The sequence below is a fragment of the Pelodiscus sinensis genome, chromosome 9 (assembly GCF_052426305.1).
Source record: "Pelodiscus sinensis isolate ZL-2025 chromosome 9, ASM5242630v1, whole genome shotgun sequence".
NCBI lineage: Eukaryota > Metazoa > Chordata > Testudines > Trionychidae > Pelodiscus > Pelodiscus sinensis.
In genome coordinates, this window is record NC_143060.1 from 63,911,410 (window position 1) to 63,924,480 (window position 13,071).

At 49.7% G+C, this 13,071-nt stretch overlaps 1 protein-coding gene across 8 annotated transcripts in view; it reads right to left on the reverse strand.

Annotated features, from left to right (window-relative positions):
• Positions 1–13,071, reverse strand: part of TNN (tenascin N) — a 40,972-nt gene that overhangs the window by 6,217 nt on the left and 21,684 nt on the right. For 6 of the 8 annotated variants that reach the window (XM_075936903.2, XM_075936905.2, XM_075936901.2 and 3 more), the window contains 8 exons: positions 12,914–13,003; positions 11,092–11,355; positions 10,100–10,363; positions 9,206–9,469; positions 8,230–8,493; positions 2,717–2,847; positions 1,953–2,085; positions 917–1,068 (listed from right to left, as the gene is read on the reverse strand). In XM_075936903.2, coding sequence (XP_075793018.2) covers positions 917–1,068; positions 1,953–2,085; positions 2,717–2,847; positions 8,230–8,493; positions 9,206–9,469; positions 10,100–10,363; positions 11,092–11,355; positions 12,914–13,003 — 1,562 coding nt within the window. The remainder of the gene's footprint in view (positions 1–916; positions 1,069–1,952; positions 2,086–2,716; positions 2,848–8,229; positions 8,494–9,205; positions 9,470–10,099; positions 10,364–11,091; positions 11,356–12,913; positions 13,004–13,071) is intronic. The other 2 variants (XM_075936911.2, XM_075936912.2) reach the window with 2 other exon arrangements.

Below are 13,071 nucleotides of genomic sequence, written 5' to 3' on the forward strand. Positions count from 1 at the left end.
GGCCTGATTGGAATAAGGGACCAGCCAATGAAATGCTTTGCATCTCAATGAACTACCCAGTCCCCAACCACCACACCTGTGATTGGCGTTCATCTCCCATCAGTCCCAAAAGCGCCCAGGAACTGAGAAAGGGACCAATAGTGGGACAGGCTGTACGAGCGATTACGCTTGAGAAATAACTCCTGATTGGAAGACGGAGCTCAGCTGAGCAGTAAGGGGGCTGGGCTAGTACAACGCCAGGAAGCTGGCAACAGAAATGGCTTCTGCGAGGAAGCCCGTGGGAGGCAGAGTAGGAAGCAGACCAGGGAGAAAGCTGCAAGCTTGAACACTGAACAGATCTTGGCTACATTGCAGGGACCCTGGGCTGGAACCTGAAGCAGTGGGCAGCCCCGGGTTCCCCTACCTGCCACAGAGAGTGGCAGTGCCTGGACAGTGGGTCTAGTGAGACTCCATAGTGCAGAAGGGGAAACCACATCATGAGCTGGCCGGAGGTCTGAGTCACGAAGACAAAGCTGCAGCTCCCAGCGAGAGAGGGGCTGCAGATGCAGCGAGAGACCACAAAAGGAGGAGTTGGGGCTGGAAGAGAGCTAGGCCCCAGAACAGCCAGGAGGAGGTGCCACCGGCAGTGAGTAGAGCACCCCGTGACACCACCCAACTGGCATCCTCTGCAGAATGCAAGGACAGCCTGGACATAAAAGCAACAGCCCCTTGTCCCTAGAGTGGAATCTCCCGGGCCAGAGTGAGAAACACTGCGTGGCGCTGCCGAGCACGAGGAGAGATTCTGCCGACGCTGCTGCCTGTGCTGGCCATAAACCCATTTCAGTCTCCAGGGCTGCCAGCGTAGCCTCCGAGTCACGTGACTGGGTGGTTTGTGGTTTTTAAGAGACAGCTGGGCAAAGGCCCCCACAAGACTCACTATCCAACCGCCTCCATCGGTGGCCATGTCGCAGAACACCTGCAGGGGCCTGCCAGCATCCCCATTCAGGTAGATGGTGTACATGCCGCTGGCAGCGTTCCCGTTTTGCTGGGTCTGGCTGCAGTCCGCAGGGTAGGGGTAGAGTAAGCCAACTGTGGGAACAAGACAGGGGAAAGCCCAGGTCAGCAAGTCATTCCCAGCTGAGTCTCCTAAAGAGGCTGTGGCTTGAACAGGAACAATGACAGCCTGAGGCTTGTGGGATCACACAGATTCTCTGCGCTATCTGCATCCCCACAGGCCCCTCTCAACTGATGCCATGAGCCCTACCAGACTCCAGTAAAGACTCCCTCCACCTAAGCTACATATCAGCTTTACCGGCTGTCTTCCTGACCCAGGAATGGATCCCTGGAGCCTGCAGGAGGCAGCCTGGTCCTTGAGCGAGTGTCAGGGAAAACAGGATACTTCTGGAGGCGAGGATGCCTAGGGAAGTACTGGTTATAGATGGAGAGCGAGTGGCCCTTCCCACTTGCACCATTCAGAGGGTGACACCGCAATAGGACAAACTCCTGCGTGACTTTGGCATGAAAAGCTCCTCAACAGGAGGGCATTTTGATGCAAGTTTCCTGGGCACAGTTAGTGAATTCAGGCTGCTCTTGGATGCCACAAGGAGTGCTTGCAAGACACACGTTGCCCCCATGGTACTGAGATGATACAAGCAGATCCAGGGCTGGCGATCACCTTCCCTACCTCCAATCAGCTTCTCACAACCAGTCAATCCACTGTACTCAATGGGCTCTGTCAGCAACATCACCCTGATCAGAGTCAACTCATGCTCTTCCCCCACTGCATCTGCAACCTGCCAGGCAGCTTGGCCCAGGGCACTGGGCTGAAAGTCAGAAGATCCGTGTTCTGTTTCCCACCCACTTACTGGGTGATCTTTGACTAGTCAGTTAATCTCTCCTGGCCTCTGTAGAGTGGAACCAACACCACAAACCCTTAAATGCGAAGTGCTAAATATTATTAGTGCCAAACCTACCCGTTGAGAAGATGCTGGCTGCCTTCCTGCTCCGGCGGTCTCCCTTAAAGGCCATCACATAGACTGTGTACCTCACTCCTTGTTCCAGACCTTCCAATGTGAATCTTTGCTCATTGGGGCCCAGGTGCACTTCCTGCCAAACAAAGACAAGGAAGACTAAAGATCTGCCCCACTCCGTAGCCATGCTGCTTCCATACTTGGCATGCTTGTAGAGGTGAGCTGGGCACAGCCAGAAAAATGCTGGTAGCAGGGTATGTCCCATAAATACAGGTCAGTCTGTATATTAGTGGGTAGGATGAGGATTCCCTGTCCCTGAAGTGAGGATGTGGCGGAAAAGGGAACTTGCACAAAACCTACAAACAAGTGTATCCACCGGGGCTAAGCTGCATGCACGCCCATTTGTGAATGAGATCTCTCACGTGCAAGGTGTCTCTGCCACTTATAAACACATGGAAAAGCAAAGATAAAACACATCCCTGCCCCCAAAATCAAGGCCATTTACAATGGAACTCTCCTATTCCATGAAGGATCTGCCCATTCCACAACACCCAGCAACGGTCCACAGTGGTACACTCCATCCAGTTGGGGCATCTCCCAACAAGCATAAGATGGAATGTTCCACTCTCCGGGACATCTCCCCACTTACATTCTAAGGTTGTGCAAGTGGTCTCAATAATGGGATCTGATGGATTAACCCACAATCACGTGTGCACTCTAAACAGGGGGCTGTTTGCAACAAGCAGGAATTGAAGAGCTCACAGTACCTTGCTGGTGCCATTTGGAGCCTGGTAGGTCAGTGTGTAGCCATTGATTTGTGCTGCAGGTGGCATCCAAGTAACAATGCCACTGGACTGCGTCACATCCGATACACGGAGGTTCTTGGGAGGGTCAATTTCTATTTCAGACAAAAAGCAGAGAAGAGAATCCAACTGTCTGGTTGTATAAGTACCTCTGAGAAGAAGCAACATCAACACAGAGTGACCCTTCATTGGGTATGGAGGCAGAGAACTTTTAACTGGCCAGAGCATTAAGAAGCTGTTTCATGGTTAGCAACAAGGAATGCCTGAGGTACATTAGCAGAGTGTGGGGACCCAGGACTGAGACAGTAAAGATTGCTGCAAATCAAACTTCAAACGCACAGCCAATGGAGCTGCAATGGAAATAGCATAGAGTGTTGTCAGGTGTTGGTGGCTGTAGGGGTAAACTGAGGCAGTCCATGCTATCTTGCTAAAACTCTCATTCAAATCCTAAATTTGAGGCCTGGGAACACACGGAGCAAGCAGCTACCATGACCCTGGTTGCCCTGGCAACCACATTCCAAAAGAGCCTCACTCCGATGATGCCCTGGCTGGTACCAAAACAAACTTCACAGAAGCTGTTCTGTCTTCTTTAACCCTAGATAATAAGCCTGGATCCCAAGGACCGTGCCAATGCAAGACAGTCTCACCCCTGTAGTAGACGCATCATAATTTCAGCAGACAAAGTTACCATCAACATGTCTTTTGTTTATGTTGGCTTATTTAGCTTGTTAGGAATAACTACCTGTATTACTGATAAGATGTTTAATTGGTGGTGGGCGGAGATGCTGTGTAACCTTTGTAGTTTATTGGCTTACTAGCCAATTAGCCCATCATAAGACAGTATTTTCAGGTCTCTCCTCCACATCGGTCTTCTCTCCTGAGCCTCTGGTCTCTTGTTCCATGTCTCTTTCTCTCTCTCTCCTCCTCCTCCTGCCTCCCCCTCTCTCTCAGCTCTCCTCCACCTTCTGCCTCTCTCTCCGTTTCTCTCTTTCTCTTCTCCCCCTCCTGCCTCTCACTCTCTCTCTGCTCTCCTCTGTCTCCATCTGGGATGCATGCTTGTCCAGGCCCTGCCACCTGGCTGTTCCCTCTGGGCAGCGCTGTTGCCTCTCGCCGTGGCGCTCAGCTGACTTCTGAGCCGCTCAGCTGGGCTTCCCTGCAGGAGAAAGCGGTGCAAGCGGCCGTTTGGGCCCCACCCTCTCCATGCACCACCCCCATGCTCCCACGCGGCATCCCGGCTGAGCGGCGCAGAAGTCAGCCGAGCGCTATGGCGGGAGGCAACAGCGCCGCCCAGAGGGAACAGCCAGCGTTTCAGCATTACAGAGTCACAGACATTGGGCTACTATATATATATGATATGCTCATTATGTCTTGCCGCCAGAACCTATGAAATTGCTTCCACTCCACCCACCTGCTGCCTATATAATTCAATGTAATGTTTTGATTAACTAGTGCTTTCCAGGTTAACCCCTGGTTGGTACTCCACCAGTGCTGGTGTACAATAAATCCTCAGCTTGTTTTCACCTGCATCCAGAGTGTCCAGAATTATTCCCTACAGTGTCACCCTGGACTGAATTAGCATACAGTGCTATCGGGTGAGTACTGAATTGCACTGGCAGAGCTGTGAGGGAATCGAGAGTAGGAGCAGCTTATGATCTGAACTTGGGTTCCTTGGCAGAACCACATGGGAAGTTCTCAGCACATACCTGCACCTTGAGCCAACACCAAGCTCATCTTCAACCAGCGCCACCTGCCCCACATGTTTACGGTCATCAACATTCCCAGTCACACACTCCTCTTCCCTTCAGGAGAGCAAACCAGCCTGACAGCAGATACGTAGTTCTCACTTCTAAAGCTTGAGGAGTTGGTATAAGAGTCCAGGGCATGTGTGATCTGGACGAGCTATCAGGGCTGGGCTGGTGACTGCCAATCAAGGATGGCCATATGGTAGCATCAGAGTAATCACTAGAGCAGGAATTGTTAAGGAAAGGAATCAGGCTCAGAGTTAGCCCAGGGTCAGAGACTGGAGATTGGATGCAGCTACCAGGCTGGGATCAGGAGGCCAGGGTCTGGGTAGTTGCCTAGACAACTTTCTGGGGCACCCTCTCAGACTAAAAGGTGAGCAAAAGCCAATCAGAAAGCTGCAGGGCGCTGCTGCTCAGGACCCTTTGAGTGGCACTTCCTGCAGTGCCTAATCTCCACAGTGCCCCTTGGGTGTGGTCAGGTATAGCCACCTTATGGCAATATGGGGACAGATTCCACGGAGCCAGGTTCCAGTCCCATGGACTGGTGCAGTAAGGGTGCAGGGACATGAATTAAGGTGGCCCTTCTCTTTCTCCAAGGGTACACACTGCCACATGTGGGGTTCTCTTCACCAAACCTGGGGGCTTTGCATTAACACTCTGTACCCACATAACGCCTCCATGGAAAAGCAGCTCCCTTTGCAAGCACTGGAAACTTTTCATTTTAATATGTTTGCTTATTTGAACAACGTACAAGTGCAAAATAACCCTCTGGCCTCTGTTATTTTGTATGATCCAGAGCATGGGCACTAAAAGCAAAGGCCAAGCCATACATTCAAATAGCTGTGTGCTTGTTCCCTGAATGTGAAGAGCAGGCTGGCTTTAGTTTTACCAAAACCATTTCACAGTGAACATAAATAGCCTCTGATATTATTTTGTACTGGGCATGCAAGAATAAAGGCATTCTTTGCAATCAGAGGGGTTTCTGACCCTTCTTCTCTGGAATGATCCCTTCCTAGCTCCCAAGCTGAATTTTTCAGTAACAACAATCACTGAAGAATCCACCAAGTTTTCACACAATGCTGGGTGCTTTCTGGGATAAGACCCTTTGGGAACCTGTAGCTAATTTCACAAAGATCTCCGGCCATTTGGTCTCACTTCCTCTGTCCCTCCCTGTTTCAATCCGAGCGTGTCTGGTGGGCAGGGTCGGTATTCAGGAAACAGCACCAACTACTGACACAGAAATATATGCACACGTATGAGCGTGCAGAAATACTCAGCTCAATTCCTTGCTCCATCACAGGCTTCCTGTGTGACCCAGGGCAAATCACTTACTTTCTGTGCCTCAGTTCCCCATGCGTACAATGGGGCTGCCCTCACTCACAGGGTGTTGTAAGACGAGATGAATCCATTAAAGAATGGGAGATACACAAGTACCGAAACTAAACAGATAGGTGTTGTCTTCAGTAAGATTTTAATGCTATTAGCAGAGCTGGTCAAGAATTTTCTGGCATTGGAAAGCGCCATTTTGTTGAAATCAATGCATCAATTTTGACATTTTATTAAAAAAAAAATCAAAATGGTTTGATTCTTCATTTTGAATTTCTTAAAGAAATCTGTAGCTCAGAATGAGATGTTCCAATTGACCTAAAATGATTTTTTCAACTGTGTTATTTTGCAAGAAATTGCGAACATTGTTCCTTTCTGTTCAGAGCAAAAACAAATTCCAAAATGTTGCAATTCCCCCGCCCCAGGTGGAATTTCTGAGTTTTGAATAGCTTGGGGTATTAGCCCAGATACTCAGCCTCAACAGAGCTACACTCACCCACTTGTGCTCTCCCCAGTTCACAAGAGTGCTGGGGGGGGGGGGGAAGCTTGACCCCGGACATAAATGTGGGCTTTGGGCTACCCTAACCTACACCAATTAGGGGATCACAGGAAGGGAGTGCCCCCCCATCTCAAACATACTGCACGTGCCTCTCTGCAGGAGACATCCCCAGCTACTTGAGCCAAGAAGCTTTAAAGCTTTACACTCTTCTGAGAACATGAAGTAACCCACCAGAGCTCAGGGCCTGACCTGTTATTTTTAACCCAAACTAACATGGAGTAACTGAAAAAATATAAGAGGGTTGGTTCTCCATTGAACAGTGCAAAGAGGATATAAAATGCTACCGGATCCAGACAGGTTAGATGCCATTTGTGACAGACATTGCAACCATATGCAATGTCTGACACAGGCTGTGCCCACGAAAGCTCGTGATACCATCTCCATGTTTTGTTAGTCTTTAAAGTGCTACCAGACTATTTGTTGTTTTTTAAGTTTATCCTGTACAGACTAACTTGGCTACCCCCTGAAGCTTCTGTAGCATTGTGGGCCAGGGATTGTATGCCTCTCCATAAGGGTAGGGTTACCAAAGCTCCTCCAAGAACTCAAATCAGTGGGGGCAGATTATCACCATCCCTGAGGCTACAAACAGCTCCACAGACGTACTACCGCTGGGGTGGTTTGCATATGCGCACGTAGGGCAGTCGCAGAGGAGAGGCAAGAGAAAAAGAACGAACCTGGGATATAAAATGCTGAGGTGAAACAGACGCAGGGCATGTTTACACTACAAAGACAATAGCAGAATCACTACAGTGCTGTAAGCTCGTAGTACAGGTGCAACCTATGCTAATGGCAGGGGTTTTCCATCGCTGTGGGAACCAGGGCAGCCCGTGAGCCTAGGCAGACTAGGTGGTCGCCTAGGGTGCCGCCGGCCCAGGGCACCCGATGATGACGTCACGGGGCGCCCGATGATTACGTCACAGCCATTGATGGCCGTGCAGGCGGGGGCGCCGATCGCGCCTTCCACCTGGGGCGCCAGTTGCCGCAGCCGGCTTCAGGCCGCTCCTAGTGGGAACACCACGTCCCGAGCAGGCAGCTCAGACACTGGAAATATTCCTCCATGAACTTAGCTGTGTCTACACCGGGATCAGGTCAGCTTAGCTATTGCACGCAGAGGAGTGGATTTTTCACACTCCTAAGCAACATAGCTATGTCAACCTAACATTTTCAGTGGGCCTTTGGGTCTTTCTTGGGCTTCAGCAAATGGTCAGGATGTGTGGTGCCAAGGCGGCCCCAAGCCTCACTGACAGGTTGGAAGGATTCAGGCCTACCAGGGTCCTACAGACCAGATGGGCAATTACTGGTACAGTCAGCGTGAATTTAGATTCTGGTTTTGTTTCACCTTTTCTCTGTGGTGCTTTTGTCTTTGAACACACGTGTTTGCCTTGGGAGAGTTTTGTGGTCACTGGTAAAAACAGGATTGTTGTCCTTAGAAAGGAACTAAGGAGCAGGGGTTGAACATTTGTCAGGCCTGCAAAGGATGATCACAGTACAGAGCAGGAAGCTGCAGCTTTAAACTCTCAGTCCAAGGAGCGTGGGACATTGGGCCCGGCCCAAAGAGAGGGGACAGCTAGAGATCTGAGAGGGTTAAAAGTGAAGTTACCATTGAAACTGCAGGTGTTCAGGGAGCATATAGCTTTTGCCTTGTCTAGTTCTGCTCTCTGTGCCATTTCTAACAGCTCATCCAGTTAGCTTCACGGTGGTCTGGCCAGTGCAGAATTTCTAAGCAGCTAAAACCTGACTGGCAAAGTTCCCTTTATACACAGTGATACAAAAAGAAATCACGAAAGACAAGCTAGGAAAGGGATCGAGATGTCACCATCTATTTTCTCCTCCCTCCAGTCCCCCATTACCTGTCACAGCTTTCGTGTTTGCTCGCCTGCTCTGCTGGCCTCTCTTCTCAGCCCAGATGTAGATGACGTACTCCATGCCTGGCTTCAGGCCCGTCAGGGTGGTGATGCTTTTGTCTTTCCCCACCGCCGTCTCTCTGGTGTCCCCATCAACTGAGGTGTAGCTCACCACGTATCTGTCTATGGGAGCCTGGACCCTCTTCCAGGAGATGGTGGCTTTGTCCTCTGTCACTCCGTCAGTCACCAGGTTAGTTGGGCTGTCGATGTCTGTGAGTAAAAGTGGGGACTATTAGAACATTATTAACAGAGTCTAAACTGGCTGTCTGTCTCCTGTGTTCCCTTTGGTCTCTAAACTTTATTTTCACACTCTTAGAACTTTTTCAAGGTGAAGGATAATAAGTCCATAGGGTCCAGTGTTCTCAGCTCAGTTTTAGTACTGGAATATTGGCTCAATTGAAGGTCAGAATTGGGATGCACTGGTCGATGCCCCACCAGGGTACAGCAGGTGATGCTGCAAGTAAAATGCAGTGGCTGAACTCCTGGGGAAGGCCAGGACTGGAATTTTTGGCTGGGGGCTTCACCCAAAACTGAAACACAAAAGGACTCAGGAATGAACAGTACAGGTGCTGTGGGTCACACATGGGGTCAGCAGCAGAGCTGTTGGGAGGAAGGGCAGAACTAGCTTAGTGGGGGTGCTACAGACTACAGCTGTGGCACACTGGCAGAGGGGGGAAGAAGGGACAAGAGCACATAGCATTTACCCATGCTACACCCCATGTCGGCCAGTGCTATTTCCTCTCACAGCCACACCAGGTTCTGAGAGCTTTGAGACGCTTGCAAGGGGCACATCCCTACAGCACAACACTGTGTGGCAAGAAGTCCTAGGTTTTACAGTGTGTGTAACAAACTAGGGGAGGACACACTTACAGCTAATCCAGTCTGCTACTGTAGTTCACATCCCAAAGACTTCCCTGGTTACCTGTCATAGCTTTGGTGTTTGCTCTCTTGCTCTGCTGGCCTCCCTTCTCCGCCCAGATGTGGATGATGTACTCCATGCCTGGCTTCAGGCCTGTCAGGGTGGTGGAGCTCTGGTCTTTCCCCACGGCTGTCTCCCTGGTGTTCCCATCAGTTGAGATGTACCTCACCATGTATCTGTCTATGGGAGCCTGGACCCTCTTCCAGGAGATGGTGGCTGTGTCCTCTGTCACTTGGTCAGTCACCAGGTTAGTTGGGCTGTCAATGGCTGTGAGTAAACGCCTTGATTATTAATTACAATGTTACTGATTCTCAAGGGACTCTCCTAGGACATCATGTCTTCTAGACTCAAACCTTTACACACCCTCAGCTATTGTGTGAGGTGGAGGAAAACAAAAGGCTGCTGAGCTTACTTGTCAGTCCTACAATCATTCTAGGTCTCCCTGAGTAAATACCCCTCTCGCAATCGGTGTTTTGGGACTCACACATGGAGGACTAAGGACTTTTAGAGGGACCCTGCCTGGAGAAGTAAGCTGGTTGCGAGTCAGGGTTTAGATACATTGGCAGAGCTCAGGAGAGGCCACAGGGGAAGATTGTGGTGCCCTGGCAGAGCCCTATGGGGGAAGCATGCACAGAAGCTATGTGCATTATGGAACCAATCAAGCACCCCATTAAAGTCAATGAAATTTTGCAACTGAGTAAATAGGAGTGGAGGTAAGTCCTAAATCTCAATCTTGGAGTGTTCTGCAGCATGTATGAACCCAGGCAGTGTTTGGCCACATGACAAACTGTCCCATAACGCACACTAGACAGCCCTACACTGGAAGAAAACAGAACAAAACAGTTAGCTGTGATATGCAGTTAGCTAATATCCCATGCCAAAGATTCCCCTGGTTACCTGTCACAGCTTTGGTGTTTGCCCTCTTGCTCTGCTGGCCTCCTTTCTCAGCCCAGATGTGGATGACATACTCCATGCCTGACTTCAGGCCCGTCAATGTGGTGGAGCTCTGGTCTTTCCCCACGGCTGTCTCTCTGGTGTTCCCATCAGCTGAGGTGTAGCTCACCATGTATCGGTCTATGGGAGCCAGGACCCTGTTCCAGGAGATGGTGGCTGTGTCTTCAGTCACTCCGTCAGTCTCCAGTTTAGTTGGGCTGTCCATTTCTTTAAGAAAAGATTTAAAAGTGAAGAACTGCAGTGAGGACTCTCCCCAACACTACAGTAGGAAAGAACTAGGAGTCCTTCCCCAAATGAGAAGGTGATACTGTGCCTTAGGCCAACAGCAAAACTGCTACACGAAGGAGCTCAGAGGGAAAAGCCCTCTCAGGGAGTGGTTGCTACCCTCCATTTACTCCGAGTGCAACTGTATTGGTTCTGTTAAAAAAAACACATCCCACCAGCAGAAGTGTGGGAGAACAGAGGGGCGCTGAGCCCAGCACAGTGGCAGCCACCAAACCACAGGGCCAGCAGCCCTCACACCTGATATCCCTCAGTGTTTTACTCTCAGCGTAGTGCAGGAAAGGTCAGAATGGACACTGAGGGGAGGTTCTGAGGCTCTTCCTGGCCTTCTAAGGCAAGTCATTAACTCCATGTTCTGTTGACTAAGAGGTTTTAATAATGGCTGTTTTACGAAGTGAATGCCCTGCATTGTAGCGATAGTAATGACTAGTGTCTGTGAATAGGGATCCGTACCACCACTTGTGATTACAAGGCTCCATTTTCACAACCAAAGGCCAATTCAGCCTACCTGTCAGAATTACAGTTTACAGGCTGGATTCTTGTCTCACTAGTACCAGTGTATAGCACGAGTAACGTCAGGGAAGTCAATGGAGCTGACACACTCACGTAAGGTCATGATCTAGGTCCACATTTCTTTCCCTGCCATTAGTTACCTGTCACAGCTTTGGTGTTTGCCCTCTTGCTCTGCTGGCCTCCCTTCTCCGCCCAGATGTGGATGACGTACTCCATGCCCGGCTTGAGACCCGTCAGTGTGGTGGAGCTCTGGTCTTTCCCCACGGCTGTCTCTCTGGTGTCCCCATCAGCTGAGGTGTAGCTCACCATGTATCGGTCTATGGGAGCCAGAACTCTGTTCCAGGAGATGGTGGCTGTGTCTTCGGTCACTCTGTCAGTCTCCAGGTTAGTTGGGCTGTCTATTCCTTTGAGAGAGAGTTAGAACAGGCAGTGGTAAACAACTCCTGGACAATATTCCACCTGATCCCAACAGTCACATTCTTTGTCAAGTGGTGTGTTTCTTTTACTCTCAGCAAAGCTTTCAAGAGGTTGGAAACATTTTCTGCCTCTTAGTTTTGATGTCTTCTACTTGGCAAACATTGAGTGTCTTCCAGACAATGTAGAGACAAACCTAGCTTCCGTCTGGCCGGGGCACCTGTGCTATTGGTGCGGTAGCAGGAGGGTAAATAGCTTTGACAATGCAAGTAGTGAGTTAAATCCTAACGCAAAGCCAGAGAGTGGGGATCAGAGAGTGACATTGGTGGATCTTATCAATATGGTGGCTTTTAAAAACTGAAAATACATTATTTGGGGACAAAATGGCAGAATGGTCTTTTAAACAGCTGTCTTGAATGCAGAAGGCAGTCCTTACTAGACTGACACCGTCTGAAGAGAACTGACATTTGGGGAGAATAGTAATACTTAGTACATTTCATTTTCAAATGACTTTACCAGCAATAAATAATCCAGCTTCATAACAGCACCCCTGAGGCAGGTATTGTTATCTGCAGATAGGGACAGCAAGAGAGAAGGGCTAAGTCAGTTTCGGGAGTTCCTGGTTCCCAGCTTTATATTCAGAGGAATGGACTAGTCCACTTACTAAGTGCCTGACACAGGGCACCTTAAAAGAAGAAATTAGCATTCTCCATGAATGCGTTTCAGTGGCCCCCCGAGCTCCCTGCGCAGTCCCATGGGGAAGGAAGAAGAGAGAATGACCCAAAGATGGCAAGAAAACTACCTTGAAGGAAAAAAGAGAAGCCCTGAATATTTCATAGAGGTTCAGATCAGAGAGGACCATCGTGGTGATCTAGTCTGATCTCCTGAACCACATAGACCAAGGAACTTCATTCAGTAATGGGAACTCCACCATCTCCCTGGGTGAGCGGTTCCAATGATTAGCCACACTTAACATTTTGCACCTTAGTTCCAGTTTTCATTTGTCTAACTTCAGTTTCCAGTCACTGGATCTCATTATGCCTTTTGTTAACACGTTTGGAGAGATGCCTCAAGATCACTATTGTTGGAGGTGTCCTCTACTGGGGAACTGTACCCAGCATGGGCAATGGTTAGTCTTCCCCGTCCCTGGCTTCTCTGGTACTAAGCATGGAGTGCTGGGAGGGCCTATGAGAACAATCCAACTGCATCTGTGCAGCCGGCCAACCTCGTGGAGCTCTCCTAAAGGAGCGCTTGTTCCACAAAACCATTACACAGCTGGTACGCAGCACACTTTCTGCAGCTGTGTGGCACTTACGTTCTATAACTTCCTTTAAACGTCTATGAGCTGGCTGACTTGGTCGCACTGAAGGGGATGAGGGTTTGTGTGTTGTTTTGAAGTTTCTAGCCCTCACGGTTGCAGGGAGAAGCTTGAAAACACGAATCATCTCAAAACAAGCATCACCACCTGAGGTCCTGGCATCCCTGCATGTCCGCACAGCACTGAGCTCAACGGTGCTTTGATCCTCCTTGGGACCATTAGATACGTACCCGTCTGGCCAGTCACTGTAGATGGTTTTCCTTCTATCTCATCCTTCACGGACACGACAGTGACATTGTACTCTGTGCCCGGCTTCAGGCCTAGAAGAGAACAAGAGGAGCAGCCCCAGCAATTAAGGAATGTACCTTGACATTTTCTTAGAGAAATG